This window comes from Heterocephalus glaber, unplaced genomic scaffold (assembly GCF_053883595.1).
Source record: "Heterocephalus glaber isolate CG9 unplaced genomic scaffold, H.glaber_assembly_v1.0 deba00001571, whole genome shotgun sequence".
Lineage (NCBI taxonomy): Eukaryota > Metazoa > Chordata > Mammalia > Rodentia > Bathyergidae > Heterocephalus > Heterocephalus glaber.
This window is the reverse complement of record NW_028258356.1, coordinates 1491577-1510405: the sequence shown is the minus strand read 5'-3', so window position 1 is coordinate 1510405 and position 18829 is coordinate 1491577. Positions and strand designations below refer to the sequence as shown.

Below are 18829 nucleotides of genomic sequence, written 5' to 3'. Positions count from 1 at the left end.
CCTAGCACTAGGACCTCTATTTTTACTCATGACTAGAGTTTCCATTTCGCTGTTTGATTGCTAACATCTAGTGACTTTCAAATATTGAGCCTGATTTTCAGCTCAGCTCAGCTCAGTTCAGGACCCTGAGTTTCATCCTGTCTCTTCCTTGTGGACTTTAGTTTCCAACCCTTTCCATTCCCAATTTGCATGTCTGCCATGTTTTTACTGAGCACCACAACTCCTCTATTTCTTAGCTGTCAATAAAGAATCCCTTTTATGGAGAATTAGAGATACCCTAACAGAGGAAAATTGCTACTATGGATAACAGAGAAATTCCAAGAGAATTTTACATAAAATGAGGAGCTGTGGCTCTCTTACCAGAGTTGATCCCAGGACTGATATTAAAATATCTGTAAAGAGGGGTTGGAGGTATAACTAAGTGGTAGATTCCTTGCCTAGCATAAGGAAGGCCTTGGGTTCAATACCCAGTACTCTGAAAAATATGTTATTTTGGCTTGTATCTAGCTTCCCCCAAAAATCTCATGCATCAAAGGAGGGCTTTTCAGAGGTGGCTCAATCTAGAATGCATGATGCTGGGATTAAGGATGTGATGCTGGAATTGATTTGTGGTGTGATGCTAGGATTAAGGGTGCCTCACCATGGATGTGAATGGTACTTTCCCTGTGCAGGTAGCCTGGATAGACTATAAGGGACAGAAAAAGGTCTGCTGTTGTTGCTTGCTGCTTGCTGCTTTTGTTGTCTTCAGCCCACCATGAACCATTTCATCTCTGTGATGTCCCCCTGCCATGCCACATTACAGACTGAAGCCAGCCAATTACAGGCTCTACACACTGTGAGCCAAAAAGAAAAATCTTTCCTCCTTTAACTTTAGGTATTAAGTATCTTTGTCTCAGCAACAAGAAAAAGTAACTAAGACATTTGTAAAGAAGTGTAAACCAAGATATTACATATAAGATGACAAAGACCCCTTTTACACTAGAAATATTGATCAAGATCTCATTTAACAAGATTTTTTAAATTAACTACTATCTATAAGACACTAATCCTGCAAAGATGAATGAGGCAAAAAAGTTGAGTACTTCAACTAGAGTACTGACTGTCTTTGGGAAAGACAGACATTAAACACATAAATTAACAGTTTAACAATTATCAATGTGAAAGGTGCTAATACAAAGGTATAGACAAAGAGCCATGTAAGTATGGGGAATTTTGCTTCTAACTTTGCCCATGAAAGTTAGAAAATTAGTTTTCACTAATTTTGCTAAGTGAAAAAGCAAGAAAGAACATTCTGGGCAGAAGGCATGGTCAAAGCCTCAATGCTATAAAAAGGTAGAATGTATTCAAGAAACCATGAGAAGTTCAGTGGAGTTGTTATACAGATAAAAAATAATAACAATATTACTAAAATAATGACGGTGATATCAAACAGTAATCCAAGTCCTATTTTGAGCCTCATGTCTATTGCATCATTTCATCTACTGTCAGTTCCAGTATTATCCCAATTTTATAGATATAGATCTGAGTTTCAAAGAGATTAAATAACACTCCCAAGATCACATCACTAGCAAGGGGCGGAGTCAGAGTTTGAACTCTGGTCCTATGGCATCTCTTCATCACTACCCCAAACTGCCTCTCACAGATGTTAATATGGGGGAGTTAACAGAGATAAGTCTCCTTAGAATGTTACATTGAGGCCATTTTTCCAAGCTGAGGCAATGGACATTCAATAAAAATATTTAAATAATGGCTTTTGTGTGAATCAATAGCAATGTGGAAGGTGATCAACTCAAGGTGAGAAGTTAGAAGGCTCTTGCAAGACATGAATGTCAAAACAAAGAGGGGTAGATTTGTAGATGAAAGATACTGTATTCCTGAGGTTTAAGCAGCAAGATTTGGTACACAATTATTGACAGAGTATAGAATGAGTCGTCAAACATTATACCCCTATTTATAGTTTAAAAGGTGCTATGATTTGAATGTGTCCCTTTCCACATTCAGGTTTTACTAATGTGACAGTCTTAAGAAGTGGGGCCTTTAATAGCTGAATAGACCATGAGTACTCCTTCCTCTTGAATGGGAGCAAGGCCCGTGGCTAGCTTGCTCTGTTACCTTTCTGCATTCTTCCATATGTGAATACAGCATAAAAGTTTGTGGCACTTGAAGAGAAGTATTTCAGAAACAGGCCTCTGGAGTAGACAAGGAGGAGAGTGAATGACTGACTGCAGGAGAATGAGAGGAAACAGAGAGGCTGGATACCATGGAAGCAAATAGGAGGGAGTGCCTATGATAAAAATAGGGAACAGTGATAAAGCCTAGCATGAACTCCAAGAGCATGAGGGCTGAAGATTTTAATGTGCTCTAGCAATGAGAAAAATTTCAGAATAAACTAAATCAGAAGCAGGATTAAAGTGGGTTGAACAGTGAACAGAGAAGAGTGGGTGTTTATGAGATTGGTGATGGAAGGGAAAAGACAGGTGAGTGGAAGTAGAGGGAGAGTTGAAGGAAGAGGTACTCAATCTTCTCATTGGTCCATTGTTATCTTGATTTCACTATTATACTTCAAGGAGTTTCTATTGCCTTCTCTTCTCCCTTGTATTGACTTTTATACCAATTTTGAAGATATCTTTTAATATAAATTCTTTCCAACCTCTTTTTATAGCCAAGCTAAGAATAAATAACCAATATAGTGCAAAGGGGCTCCTCCTCACAGACTCATCACCAGCTCCACCCTTGGAAGCATTTCTTCAAATGCCTCTCTGGCCTGGGGTTTTCACCAATAGTCCCTGGGGACTGAAGCCCAGGGAAAAGATCTAGTCACCTTTTCCTGATAAGGACAACTTGTCTGGGAAAAGTTCCCTGGTTTTCTATTTCAACCATAAAATTGAGCACAGATTTCCAAAATTTAACTCACTTTTTTTCTTTTAAAAATTTTTTCATTAGAATATTATTTTGGTACTAAGTATTTACTGATACTGTCACAAGTCAGAATAAAAAGAGAAAACAGCAATTTTTCATCACAGTCCATAATCATACTGTTATATCACCCTATCCCATAATTTCACAACATTTTTAGTTGAATCTATAAGCTTCTAGACCCTGATTGTTAAAATGTCTCCCAGTCCAGAATCTTTTACCTAATTCCAAGCATACCCTCTCCTTCATGGGCAGCTCCAGGTTTTGGCTCTACCAGGAAGGGACAAATAATAGAAACAGCCAATAGCCTGGGAATTGTAGTGATTCCTAATTTCATGTGGTTTGTGGACTATGCTGAGCATATGATCAAAGTTATAGAAGCTTCCTTGAAATTATGACCATTCATAAATATATATTTCTATCCTGTTCAAAGGATTCAATCCCCCCTACCTACCCCCAGGATCTTATCCCCGGTTAAGGACTCTGGAAGTAGAGAAACATTTTCTAAGCCCAAAAAATGCAAATTAATATCAGGCAACACCAATAGCTCAAGTCTTCAGACTGATTTTCTTAATCTTCCCAGCAGGTAATTTGGTAATAGTAAGCAAAGACCTAATTTTTTAAAAGATCATGCATGTCAACAATTTTTTTAAAAAAAAAATAAACAACTGTGCATTCTATTTTAGGTAAATTTACCCAAAGTACGTAACTAAAGATTTGGGGGTAAATTTCATCACATTTTTTTAACAGGCAAAACTTGAGAGCCAGCTCAATATGAACAACAAATAGCTAAATTATGGAGCCTCTCAAACAGAAGTTGTTTGTAGCATGTGCCTAAGGCCTAAAAGTGGGAGAAGAGTTCTCTTTACTCCTCACTCCTGTTTCCAGACAAGTTTCCCTGCCTCTTTCTTCACATGCTTCAGTTCCCTTGAACCAGAGGCCAAAAAACCACACTACCTCCTACATGGCATCTACCAACGTTTTTATCATTATCCCTTTTTCATTGGATACTTACAGTGCTGCTTCCTCTTCCCCTTTCAAACACTACTCTTCCCAAAAGGGCTGGTTCCTTCAACATCCACCCACTAATATTCCAGCCTTTCAGAGCCTTACACTCCTCACCACCAAGTATTTTTTTTCCACCTCACTTTAGCCACCTCCTCTCAGGACCCTTTCCAAGGCCTCAACAAAAGCAAGGCACATGTGTGTAACTTCTGCTTACTGACACAGCCCACTCTTAACAGCTTTTCACATCCACTTATTCTCCACCCATTGAGCCCATTCTCACCTTTCATAGCTCTTCACCCCACTTCTGTCATACCTTCTTCCCTTCTTACCCAACTAGCTTACCATTCCATCGTTCTAATCACTCCAATCCAAAGACTTGTCACTCTCTTCCCTTCCCACTCTCTGTGGCACTCTTCTGCAAAAACTTCAGCTTCAGTTAAGCATAAACCTCACTAAAAGTAATTGACCTCTAATTGCAATACTCACTAGGAATCCTACTATCTCCCTAGCAGATTTTCTTTCCTACTGCCTGTAGTGAGCTGAAAAATGCCCCCTGCAAAAGGTAGGTACACTCAGAACCAGAAAAAGTGACCATCTTTGCAAAAAGGGCCTTGGCAGATGTAATTATATTATGAATCTTGAGGTCATCCTAGATTTGGGTGTCCCCTAAATCCAGGGACAGATGTCCTTAGAAGAAAAGAGGACTCAGAGAATCTAACGTGAAGATGGAGGCAGAGATCCAAGTGATACATCTACAAGTCAAGGAATACAAAGAATCCCCAGCCACCACAGATACGGGAAGAGAGTCTTGGAACAGATTCTCTCCTAGAGCCTTCAGAGCTAGTGTGGCCCTGCCAGTATCTTGATTTCCAGGCTTCTGGCCCCCAGCACTATGGAGAAAATAATTTTCTGTTCCTTTAAGCTGTCAAAGTTGTAGTTATTTTCTATGGCAGACTTAAACTCTCTAAGAAGATAATTTCATAACTTATTCTCTCTCTCCAAATCCTTAAATAGTCCCCCACCATACCCCACCCCACACCAGTCCCAGCCAGTTCCCTCTTAGGACACCTCAGACTTCACAGGTAAAGCAGAAGTAGTCTATCTCAGTTTCTCATCCCGACACTTACCAAATAAACTGCACCTCTTCCAGATACCCTACGTCTCTTCTTATTATAAGAGTTAAGTGTTCTTGCTTGCTGCTCAAGGGCACACTCTCCAGTGCCCTAGATGCCATCCCTGACCACCTGGTCAAGATTCCCCTCCTGCAATTATCCCCCCCCCCCTTCTGCACTTATTATTCTAAACTGAATCATTTCTATATGCATACCATGTTTCAGCATCTCCTATCTTAAATATCAAACCCAGACCAATAATCAAATAAAACTTCACTTACTTCTGCACCCCTCCAACCACTGCCACATTTCTCTGTTGCTGCCACAATAGAGCTTCTCAAAACCATTATCAGTTCTAGCTCCTAGCCTCCCACTGTCTCTTCAACCCAGTGACTGGGTTTCTTCCCCACCACATAGAAACCACTTGTGAAGGTCACACACAACCTTCTTCCCAAGTTCTATGGAAAATTACCTGGTATTACAGAAGCATTCAAGCAATTAACCCCTATCCTTTCAGAAACACTTTTCTCTCCTAGCTTGACACCACACTATCCTGGTTTTCCTCCCGTTTCACCTCCCATTTCTTTGCTACTTGCTTTCACTTGGGTTCCTAAATATTTTGGAGGGATCTTTCCTCTATCTATAATACTTTCCTGGTGACTTCATCTAGTCTCAAAGGCTTTAATACCATTTATATACTAATGACTCCCAAACAGACACAAGCAGCCCAATCCTGTCCTTGGGTTTCAGATTCAATTATCTAACAACCTCAACATCATTTCTACTTGGTTATCTAAAAGATATTTCAAATGTCTCAAATGAATTCTTGATAACACACACGTGCACGAACACTCTTTCGTCTTCCATATCTTGATACATTGAACCACCATTTATAAAGTGTTGACTACAACACATAGGCATCATCCTTAAAAGATTCATCTGTCTTCCTCACTCACACAGCCTATGCCCTACCTGTTATTCTGCTTATCTCCGCTAATTTACCGTGGCACTAAGAATAAAAACTCTAACTCTAATGTCCTTTTCTCCTACCCTCCCTGTTGTCATTTGTTATATTCCAGCCAATTCAACTTCACTTTCCTTCCCCATGCCACTCTAAACCCTTCTAAGCTCAGTGACTTTGCCCTAATAGCCCCTTTTCCTGGAATTGTTTTCTCCTGAACTTATGCATAACTTGCTCCTGGTCATTATTCAGGTCCCATCATTCAGCTGTCATCTCCTCAGATCCCTTTCCATAGTGCCACAGTGCGAGTAATGAATGCATTTGCCCTCCCCTCATCAGTCTCTCTCTGCATCATCATCTTGTTTTATTTTTTATACTTAATGATTTTTTGAAAATATCTTTCTTATTTATCTCCTTATTGTCTTCTTCCTTCAGCTAGAAAATGACACCCCTTTAGTGCAAGGTCTCTTCTTGTTCACCAATAAATTAAGTATCCATCCAGGTCTTGAGAGACACTCAGATACTTTTGATTGACTGGATGAACAAAGGAAGGAATCAATGATGAACGTGCAGGCACTTACTGTGTGGATGACCCTTAAACAAGCTACTTAACTTCCTCAGGCCTCATGTTTCTCATGGGGGAATAAAAACTGCATAGAGCTACTACTTTGATTGGGAAGCAGAGAAAATGATAATTAACTGTGAAAATAATTATTGACCTGCCTGTGCCAGTCATTATGCTTCACAACCAAATTTTGAGATAGTACAATTATCTTCATTTTACAAATAAGGAAGCTAAGGCCTGCAGAGATTTACTGATCCCTAGTCCCAGGGATTGTAAGTGGCAGAGCCAGGATCCACATCCAGGATGACTGATTCAGAACCCATGTTCCTATTATTCTATATCTAGCACATAAGAAGTACTCAACAAATAACAGTTATTCTATTAATTATGTTGCAGGCCAGGAGGTGCCAAAAACATTTTCTGTAAATAGCCAGATGGCAAATGCTTTAGGACTTTCAGGCCTTATGATCTCTGTTACAGCCACTCAACTCTGCCACCATAGTGCCTAAGCACCAGAGGCAACATAAATGATTAGATGTGTTCTGTTAAACTTTATTTGCAAAAACCAGCTATAGCCCAGATTTGGCCTATGGGGCATAGCTTAAGCATCTCTGTTGTAGAGCAGCAAGAATAACTAATGGTAAGAGATATTCACTCTATCTTCCATGAAGAAGTCCATTGCTAAAGAGTAAAAATATATACAAGTAATCTTTTTTGTTTTTAAAAACTCACAAGATCAACACCAAAATGAATAATAATTACCATTAAGTCTGAGTTTACTAGCGATAACTATCTTCTTTTAAAATGTTTGTTTTCCAAAATTGTCTATAGTTCAAATGTCTAGCTTCTAAGACAGAATAGAATTGTCAGAAACCCAGCCCTAATTCCAAAGTTGAAAAGATGACAATATCAGTAATAACAAAGATGGTGGTGACTCATTTGATCCAAAAAACATAGATGTTTTGTGAAAACCCTTTGAATATGAGAAATATAGAAAACCCTTTGAATATAGAAATGTTATGTGGCATTAGATCATTTGCTATTTGCTCTTTCTGAGCAAGCTCAGGTTCTATTGGGACAGAAAGAAGAGGGCAAGATGACAGTGGCTGAGATAGTGGTGATTCTCAAAATTGAAAGAAAAAGGAGAAATTGAGAGACTGGCCTGATGGCAGAGATACTCTGCTCACAAAGGGAACCTGCCCAGGGGCAGCTCAGCAGTGGACCCCTTCTGCCCTTTATATTGCAATCAGCTGCTCAGAGTTTCTGAATTTTTTCTCAGGAATCCAGAAACATCAGCAAATCAGAGGGGGTTTCACATTTTTGAGAAACAATGTATAGAAACCACTGAACACATTTATCATTTATCTGTGGTAGTAATGAAAACTGAGGCTTTATTCTAATTGGCTCAGTTCTTTTAATTTCCCCCAGTTGCTTCTATTCTATTCACTGGACCATTCGGCTAGCAACATTTTCCTTCTTCCTACATTTGAATTTGCCGGGTACCTAAAACCTATTTGGAATTCAATAACTGTTTGTTGATATCAATAGTGTTTTGTGTTGTTCTTTCATTCATTCATTCTATAAATATTATTGAATGTCTGGCATGTGTGATACCATACAGGCACTTTTTCCAAGCTACATTTCTTTTTTACTTAACAGCTCTGCCTCACCTCCCTTGAAGTCTTCTAGATTAATCCTTTTGAAACTGAGCACTTCAGTCCATTTTTCTGCTCCAGAGGCTTCAGCACTTTTTCAGTTTTACCAAACACTAGGTACCACCGTGTATTCCTATACAACTCTTGAGCAGCAGATGTTTTTGCCTTTCCTCTTTTCCTGTTTCACTGCCCTCTTTTGATAAGAGCTTCCTGAAGAATTTAAATCTTAAGTAGAAAGACAAGGACAGAAAATGTTCAGAGCTGGTTTGATACTAGTTTCCTTCTTCATGGATCTCAGGAGCTAATGGATGGTTTCTGCCCTCTCTCAGATCCTGGTTCCAAGAGCTACCCCACAGCCTTCAGCAAGGGAACTGGAGTTCCAGTCTGCCAGTTTATAAGACAAACAAACATTATCATGAGCTTTCACAGGCAAGACCATTTAACTCAAGATGATGGTGTCCATTTGGATGCTCTTTAATACAAAAAAATGCTTATGAAGAAAAATGCACTATTAGATCTTGGTTTCTTAGAATAGAGTCCAAGAAAATGAAGAAAAATAGCTTTCAAGTGTGTAACAATTTTTCAAAACTTTTCTTGACTTTCAGGGTTTGCTTTTTTTATGTGAGTTTGTACTTAATTAGAAATAATAACATATTGATGGGAACATGGCATGCAACAACTGGCCTTCTTTGTTACATATCTAGTTTTGTTGTCATTTTAAGGAAGATTTGAAAAAGAGAAAAGAAATTATTAAAATCTAAAGAAAAAATTTCAAAGCTCTCCCAGATATCACCCAGAGAACATGGTTTTGGACTTGGCATCGAGTAGATGCTCAGTTTTTGCCAAATAGTGGAGGGAATTTTTTAAATTGATAATTAGGACTTCTTCAACTCTGGAAAAAAATGAAGTAGGCTTTTTGTATTGACAAAATGAATTGGTGATTTCTCTTTTTAAAAAAAATAGTGCAGATACACCTGTACCTTGAAGCTTGTCACTACTACTCAAATGACAGTTATATCTGATGTAAAACCAAGCAAAACAATGAAACAGCATTCATTTGCCTTGGACAAAGGTTGGCAATGCTGACTTGGCCACTGTCCCAGGCAGAACTTGATGGTATAGATTATAGGACTGAAGGGACATAGTTTTCTTAGTCTTATGTTCCTTTTTGCCACTTCTGCCAAAATTCAAACCACAGATACTACTACATTGTGTTGAGTGGTCCTGATAGTGACCTAGAATCTCACTATTTGTTTGGTAAGATCTATTTCTCTCTAATGCTCAACATGGTGTGTAGTGTTTGATCAATTCCACTCAACCTCTAAATGTCTGTTATTTGTCAGTTACTTTACTAAGTTCACAAAATGTCAAGAGTACTTCCTCACTGTGCTACTTGCTGTGCTCTGGCACATTAGTCCTCCAATCACCCTCAGTGTTTCTCATCCTCCCTCCTGCAAAACACCTTGAAATGTGTAAAAACTACAGCCATGCTTCCCTTTGCATGGACTTCTGAGCATGACTAGCTGATAAAGCACTGAGGCCACAATGATAATAAGTCCCCCAAATGATGCCCCAGAGGACAAGTCCTTGCAAATATCTTCAACAAAGTCACATTAGAATATCACCCAAGGCAATGTGAGCAGATGTCCTGACATTTTAGGTTTTTAAAAGGAAGTTATAACCACATCCATAGTACTTGCTGCCCTTGGGGAGAAAAATATTCGACTTCAAAAGCAAATCATTATTCAGCTACACATTTTTAAGTGTTATAAATAAAACAGAAAGATGAGGATGGAGTAGGGAAAGTTGTGTTCTTTGCTAATTTAGGCTTTTTGTATTTATTTATATAACTAAAAATGTTTAAGTAAAATCTTAAATTTTTCTTATGCTATATTCAATAATTTTAGAGATAAGACAAATCCGAGATTTCTTGAAACATAGGCAATTCAAAAGAATAAAATCTAGCACAGGACCCAGACAAGTAATAATAACAAATATCTTGACATCTTCATTCTTTTAATAACCAAGCTATAAGATGGAAATCCTCTATTTCTTAAGTCTCTATCCATATCATTAATGATTACTACCCATGAAGCAAATAAACTTCTACTTCCTATATCAGGAGAGTTATCTAAGTATGATATTATTTCTATTAAGACAAAGTTTAAGTGAACACCAAAAAGATAAAATCATGATAGCAAGCAGTGATATTTCTCAAAAACAAAAACTTAATATTAGAAGCTGGGCTCTTACCTTCAAAGAACTGCTGCAGGGCCTCATTTTCACCTACCACATCCATGGTGCTTTGGTCCTAGTAATATTTCCTCTTAAAACAAAAGTTATCAAACCTCAGGAAGTAAGTGCTGTCCTCTGAACTCAAAGCCTATGAATGCTCTTGAAAAATCATTTTCTTTTTACTGGAGCAAAGCATATCTTCAGCCACTGAATTGTCCCCAGAAAGATGGTTCCGTTTTCAAATGTGATTATAAAACCAACAGGATATGCAACTATATAGAAAAAAAATTACGAAGAGGGAAGTGGCAGCAAATTCATCTCTCTTAATGCAGGCGACTGTTTCTACTTTGCCTTATGTCTTTGTTTTAAGAACCTTTGTCCTTAGTGACACACGTAATTACATAAATGGGCAATAAATGCATAGTCTTATCTCTTATTTGTCCTTTTACACTAATATATTTATATCTCCACCTTTATCAACCATATCCATTTAGCCACTACCAAGAAAAGATAGTTATTTTCTTTAATCTAGAAAAAGGAGAAATCAATATAATCACTTTTACAGGTATAGCAAGTGATTTTAAAAGGCTTGTGACAATGAAAAGTTAGAATTTGTTCAATATTTTCAAATTTATAGCAAAAACTTACATTCCTCAATACATATCAAGTCTACTTTCTCCAGAGTTTATTTTCCTTAAAAGTATAAACCAAGAATTCAAAGTCTTTCTTACAAACAACAAAGACTGCATTATTAACTTAATAACTCTTACAACTGCTAGTAGGTTTTACTCCAAAATATAAAGCTAGATTCAAATAATTGATTTTCACTGCTTGGCTATAATTTATTTAATAACAGCCTAAGAAGAATACAATTAAGAAACTAAACTGTTTTTCTAGTCCCTTATTTTTCTCTTTTGGAAAAACTATGAATCTACAGAATAATTGAAAGGGTTATATCATGATATACCCATATGCTCTTTATCTAGATTTACTAATTGTCTTGACACTTTTGTTTTTTCTCTCTTCTTATATAAACATTCTATTTTTTTCTTCAAGTCACTTGAAAATAAGTTGCCGCCATCTTGACATGTCACCCCTAAATAATAGGGTATGTCTCCTAACATTGAGGCCACTCTCCTACATAGTGACATTATCATACCAAATAAATATAACATGAATTTAATACTATCATCTCATATATAATTTCCACTTCTAAAAATATCTTTTAGTTTGTTTGTTTGTTTGGTACCAGGAATCAAACTTGGGTCCTTGCACTTACAGGAAGCAGAGGAAGCACTGAGCTAAATCCCCGGCCCTAAAATATCTTTTCTAATATCTTCTTTTCTGATCAAGTATCCAATGAATGTTCATTTACTGCCTTTGGTTATATCTTTTTAAAATACAGAACCTTCTCCCTTATCACCTTTTTTGATTGATTTTGTTTTTCATTATTTTGGTGCTTTTTTTTAAACCCATTAAAAAAAAAAAAAGTCCATTGTGTTATGGCTTGTATCTAGATGTCCCCTCCAAAGCCTCATGTGATCAAAGGTGGGTTTTTTAAAAGTGGCTGGATCTAGGGTATATGATACTGGGATTAATTAAGGGTGTGATGCTGGATTTGAGGATACATGATTACTAAATTAGAGCACTGACTGGTTTAGCATAGTTCTGGCTATGGATAATGGAAAGGTTCACCCTGGATGTGGGTGGCACCACCCAAAAGCCTGGTATCCTGGATGAGAAAAAATGGAGAAGTTGGCTTGCTACTGTAGCTTCTGCTGTTTCACTGCTTGCTGCTCACTGCCTTCTGGCTTTTGGCTTCTGCCTACCCTGCCACATCATGAACTGTTTCTCCTCTGTGATGCCCCTCTGAAATGCTGCCCTAACTTGGAGCTAGCCAACTATGGACTGAAACCTCTACAAACTGTGAGCTAAATAAACCTTTCCTCCCTTAACTTAGGGGTGTTGGGTATTTTGTCCAGCGATGAGAAAAGTAACTAAGACGTACCGCATGTAGAACGTTTCTCTTTCTGATTTTTTCTATTGTTTTATTATTAAAATTAGTATAAGTTATGTAGTATACTTTCAAACATATATTTTTAAATCTCACACAAATAGGGAGGGGTGGAAGGGTTGAAGGGAGGGCAGGGGAATGGGGAAAAAATAAGAACCAGGATACATCATGTAAAGGTACAAGTTCCCAATGATGAATGTAAATGTCTTGTATACCTAAAATATACCAATAAAAGAATTTCAGAATAAAAAAGCTCACACATATGTAATAGTTTCTAGAAAATGAGCAAACTTTTTTTATTTGGAAGGAAAAAAGAGGTTTATCAACCTCTTTTGAAGGTCCCCCAGATCTTTGAGGACATGTTGTCAAGTTGTTTAAAAGAATGAATTTTTAATTTGTTTCAATTAGACTTGTGTGGAGCTATCTGCTGGTTACAAGAAACAAAAAGATGAGTAAATAATGGTTCCTGCCCTTCATAAACTCAAATCTAGGACATGAGAAAAACACAAGTAAGTATAACTCAAGGCAAACTGATAAGATCTTGGTAAAACATCCCAAGAGAACAGAGGAAGGAAAGATTAATTTTATATTAAAGGACCTGGCAAAGTGCCACAAAGAGTTAGGATTTGAAGAGACTTAAGTAATGAATGTGTCTTTAAATATAGAGGCAATAGCTTGGAAGGTAGAGAACACAGGTGTAGAAACTATGTACCTGGCACAGTGGGAGAAGTTTGGAAAATGCTGAAGAAGGAAGGTGGGAGATTTTGAATGTAATCTGAGTCCACACATGTTCATTCTAAATGTATCTATTGATGGTTTCTATTTAGGTGGGTGAAAACCATGATATAATTATATCTAACTCAGAGAGATAGCTGTATTGGAGTGTGCTGACTGCTGCAGGTCAGACCAGGTAAGAAGCTACTGCAAGAATCCAGCTGGGCAATAATAAAGCATGAAGTAACACAACATAGAGTCAAAAATTGACTACTGACTTTAAATGGAGTGCAAGAACAAAGTTAGGGTGAATTTTTGAAGGATTTATGTCTTAGATAAAATATAAATTAATATGCTAAAACACATAGTTTCTAGCTAAATCTAAACTCCAAGGGAAACACCCAGCCAAACTTACTGGAGGCCACTGAAAGTCAGCACACAAACTCACAGTGAATTCCGGATCCTATCCAACAGTTCACCAGAGACTTCAAGTTCTCAGAAGCAGAGTAATGAGTGACAGGAAATGTCAGCAAGAGAGAAATTAGATTCAATTTAATGAGCTGAGAAGCTAAAGTTAGAATTGGAAGCCCAACTCAAATATTTCTAGGTCCTGGCAGGTAACTGAGTAAAATGGATCAAAATAAGCAAATACTAATCATGAAAGCATGTTGATAACTGACAGCTGACCCTTAGCTGTGGTGTCAGGGAGACAATCAGGGGTGGTGAGTTATGGACCAAACCAGAGAGCACAGGCCCTGCTACCAGGGGTAGAGTCACTCAACTTCACAAGGGTTGTCATTCAAGAATTTGGGTTCAGTGTCATCAAATGGCCAATTTTAAAAGAGAAGCTGAGGTGCACATTCCAATTTTAAATCTCATCATTGATAAAAGTTGAAAACTGATTTAAAACAAAATGAACAACAGAAAAAGAAACCAAAACAATGTCCAGAAAAAATAGCACACATGTGAAAACACTAAGCCTGCTGGTTTCAGGATGCCACCTCTAGTTCAGAAACTGACATACAACCAGCAGGAAGCTGGATAAACTCAGAGAGATCTGAGGAAAGTAAAAAGAATTTTGAACAGAGTTGTTATACGAACTGGAAAATATATCTGTATTAATTAGAGTCCAGAGCAACTCGCTAAGAGTATAATCCATCTGTGGCAAATGCAATTTAAATAGAAATTTCTCCCTTTTCATGAATAACAAATATTATCTAGGTTCCACGCTCCTAGAGCAGAGAAGGTAAGCCGATCTCAGGGCCCATGAAGAGGCTCCCGTGCCGCCATACCATGCTCCTAGGGCAGAGAAGGTGAGCCACACGGGCTCCAGAAGCACCCAACCACCCCCCCACTGTGGAAATGAGAAGACACATGAACAAGCCTCAAAAACAGACTTACTGACCATCTACAGCAACCCCAAACGGAAATGAGATGGAACACTCTGATACTCAGCCACCTGGACTCCCTGAACTGGCAACAAAAGAGGATCTGGAAAAAATGAAATCAGAAACAACTTCTCAGATAACAGCAAAGATTGTGCCCATAGTGCAAGACATGATTAATAAATCTAGAGAGGACACAGATAAAAAAAATAGAGAAGCTGAGGAACATGATGGAATCCCAACATAGGAAACAAATGGAATCCATAAAACAGATGCAAACAGATTTCCAGGAGATTAAAAACTCCATTGAAAGTCTACACAGCAGAATGAACCAATGCGAGGACAGAATTTCACATATAGAAGATAAGATTGCAATTAGTGACCAGGAAAAGAAAAATTGCTTCAAAATTGTAAGGGAACATGAGAAATCAATCCAGCAGCTGCTAGACAATGCAAAGAAGAATAACGTAAGACTGATTGGAGTTAATGAAGAAAGAGGAGAGAGTGCACATGACATAAAAAAACTCTTCACAGAAGTGATGGCAGGAAACTTCTCAAGCAGGGGAAAAGAACTTTACATACAGATAAGGGAGGCATATAGGACTCCAGCTAACCTTAATCAAAAAAAATCTACACATAGACATATAATAGTTAGGATTCCAGAAATCCAACAGAAGAATAAAATTCTATAAGCAGTGAGAGAAAAGAAACAAATCACATACAAAGGAAAGCCCATCAGAATCACAGCAGACTTCTCAATGCAAACCCTCAAGGCAAGAAGAGCTTGGAGTGATGTATTTCAAGCCCTAAAAGAAAACAGCCTCCAACCCAGATTGATGTGCCCTGCAAAACTATCTTTCAAAATTGATGGAGAAATAAGATACTTTCATGACAAACAGTACCTTAGGAACTTCATGAATACCAAACCACCACTCCAAAAAATTTTAAACAATATTCTAGGAAAAGACAATGAGGATCACAACCCCAGGAAGCCCAGCAGAATGAATCCGTTGGGCATGACAAATTAAACACAAAGGGGGAGAATCCAACAAATAGAAAATGTCATGACAAGGCTTTTAAAACTTTTAACTTCATCTCCCTAATGAGTATATAATTCAATCTTGTTATTGTTAATGATTAGTATTTTTCTAATTCCAGTGTTGCACACCTTTCCTTGTGCTGTACTGGCTATTTATCATCTTCTGGTGTCTACTTTTTAATTGGGTTGTACATTAATGAGCTGTAAGAATTCTTTATATATTCTGGTCATAGGTTATATGCATTGTAAATATGTCTGTTTAAGGACTACTTTTCATTTTAATGATGCCATTTAAAGTTCTAAATTTTGATGGAATCTCATTTATCAATTTTTTCCTTTTATACGTCATGTTTTTTGTATCCTAAGAAGTTCTTGCCTACCCTAAATTCATAAACATTTTCCCTTATAATTCCTTCTTAAAGTTTTATACTTTTAGGCTTTCATATTTAGATTCATAGATCCCTTCAAGTTATTTTCATTTATGGAAAAAAAGGGTTGAGGTTAATTTTTTATATACAGATACCAGGTGTTCTAGTGCCATTTGCTGAAAACACTGTCTTTTCCTTGGCTCTTGAATTGAGTTTATGTTCTATAAAATGTTAATGTTAAATAATCTTTCAAAACTCAGTGGACCATATATGTGTGGTTCTATTTCTAGATTCTCTGTTTTATTCCAATGATCTCTATGTCTTTCCTTACACTAACACTGCCTTGATTACTGTCGCTTTAGAGGAAGTCTTAAAATTAGGTACTAAACCTCTTCCAACACTTTTTTTTTCTACTTTTCTAGGTCCTTTGTACTCCTACATAACTTTTAAATTTCAATATCCAATTCTTCATATATAGCAAGTATACATAGACCTGAATTTTTATATATACCTTGTGTTTTCTAGTCCTGCTAAATTCAAATACAAGCTCTCAGGTCTCCTAGAGATTTCTTAGTATTTTCTCTGTAGATAATCATTTCATCCACATATAAAGATTTTGCTTCTACCTTACCAATCCTATCCTAATTGTCTCATTTTATTGCCAGACTATTTTGGTTTGGGCCTATGTTTCAAAGTTTAATGGACAGATGAAGAGTATGCATATCACCCTTGTTCCCCACCTTAAGGAGAAAGCATTGTATCTTTGCCATTCATATAAGGCATTCTTGCTGGAAGTATGGAGTACATGTCTTTAATCTGTTGAGAAGGTTCTATTCTACTTCTAGTCTCCTGATAGCTTTGACCATGAACAGCTGTAGAATTTAGTCCAATACTCTTTCTCCAACTAGTGACAGGATCATATGGCTTTTTCCTTTCCCCTGTTAAAATGATGACTTTTGGGGGTGGATCTTCCAATGCTGAACCAACACTACCATCCCTGTAAAAAAAAACACTTTCTACATCCTGCCAGATCTGACTTCTAAGAGTGTGTTTTGTTAAACAAATTTCTATCTATGTTCATACTTTTTTCTTCTATTATCTTTATCCAGTTTTAGGATTACCACAATGTTGATTTCCTACAATGAGGGGAGAAGTGTTACTTTTTTTTTCTGCTTTAATTGTTTGATATAATTTATCAGTTAAAATGTATACAAACCTGTTGTTGTCATATAGGTAGGTTTTCAAGCTAGGAATATACTTTCTTTTTTAAGTACTATTTAAATTTTATATTTCCTCCAGAGTTAGTTTCATTAATTTGTCTTCTAAGTTACTTCTTAGAAGTTGTCAAATTTATTTCAAAACAGATTTTTGTAATATGCTTTCTATATCCTTTTAAATTCTGTAAAATCTGTGGTAATGTCTCCTAGATCTTGATATTGTCATTTTTAAAATGTATAATTGATATTGTGTAATAGGATGTAAAGGTCTAAAAGAGCAGAGGAAGTGGGAGGGGTAGGAGAAAGGAAAAGAAAAAATATAAGAAAAGAAAAAAATGGAAGCAAAATCTTTGCAAATAGGGAAGGGTGGAGGGGGTGAAGGGAGGGCAGGGGAAGGGGAAAATGAAAAGAACCAAGATACTCATGTAATGGTATAAGATCCCAATGATGTATGTAAATGTATTTTATACCTAAAATGTACCAATAAATTTAATGGGGGGAAAAACCAAATATTGTCTATATTGCCTTGATTATGGCTTTATATGGACAATATTTTCTTTTTTTATTTTTTGGATTGATACATAAATGATATCTTTTCTATTTTTATTAGTATATTTGTAGTACATAATGTTTACGTTACTTGTGTAGAGTTGGTACATGTACATAACACATCTTAATTTCTTTAATTTCCTTCTCTTCCCCCTTCCATCTCCTGATCCCCTTCCCATTTGAGTAAGATCTATCTCCCTACTTCCTATTATAGTCTGTTTTGCTCTTTATTTATAATGTGGGTTTCTCACATCAGAGAAATCATGTGATATTTAAGGTTATGTGTCTGATTTATTTCACTTACCATTATGTTCTCAAGGTACATCCATTTTCCTACAAATGACTCGTTTACCTTTCTTTATGACAGAGTAGTACTCTGTTGTGTGTAAATGCTACATTTTCTTTATCCAGTCATCTTTTTGATGGACATCAGGCTGCTTCCAAACTTTAGCTATTATGAATTGTGCTGCTATAAACATGGCTAATATGATGTCTTTAACTCTTTCAGAAAAATACTCAGAAGTGGAATAGCTGGGTAAAATGGCATTTCTAGTTATAGTTTTTTTAAAAATCTTCATGAAGATTAAAACCCTTTAATAAACCAATAACAGGCAATGAAATTAAAGCAGTGAGGAAAAAAATCTACCAACTAAGAAAACCCCAGGTCCAGATGGATTCATTGCTGAAGTCTACAAAAACTTCAGAGAAGATCTAACACCAATACTCCTTGAGTTCTTTAATGAAATTAAAAGGGAAGGAGTACTCCCAAAGTCATTCCTGATGACTTTGACCAGACCAGACCAGACAGTAAACCAATCTCTTTAATGAACATAGATACAAAAATTCTCAACAAGATACTGGCAAACAGAATGTAACAAATCATCAAAAGAGCATACCTCATGACCAAGTAAGCCTCATTACAGTGATGCAAGGATAGTTCAACATACACGAGTCAATAAATGCAACATATCACATAAACGGAAGCAAAGACAAAAATCACATGATCATCCCAATTGATGCAGAAAAATCTTTTGACAAAATCCAACATTCTTTCATGACAAAAACACTGAAGATAATAGGTATAGAAGGAC

At 36.9% G+C, this 18829-nt stretch overlaps 1 protein-coding gene across 4 annotated transcripts in view; it reads right to left on the bottom strand.

Moving 5' to 3' along the window:
- The window catches only part of Myrfl (myelin regulatory factor like), a 150612-nt gene extending 139702 nt beyond the window's left edge, over window positions 1-10910 (bottom strand). For 2 of the 4 annotated variants that reach the window (XR_015443459.1, XM_087192413.1), the window contains exon 1: window positions 10471-10909. Coding sequence is in view for 1 of the 4 variants with exons in the window: in XM_087192413.1 (XP_087048539.1) it covers window positions 10471-10516 (46 nt within the window). In the remaining 3 variants the exon portion in view is untranslated. Of the gene's footprint in view, window positions 1-10470 lie in introns of all 4 variants that reach the window. The other 2 variants (XR_015443458.1, XR_015443460.1) reach the window with 2 other exon arrangements.
- Window positions 10911-18829: the final 7919 nt, after the last annotated feature.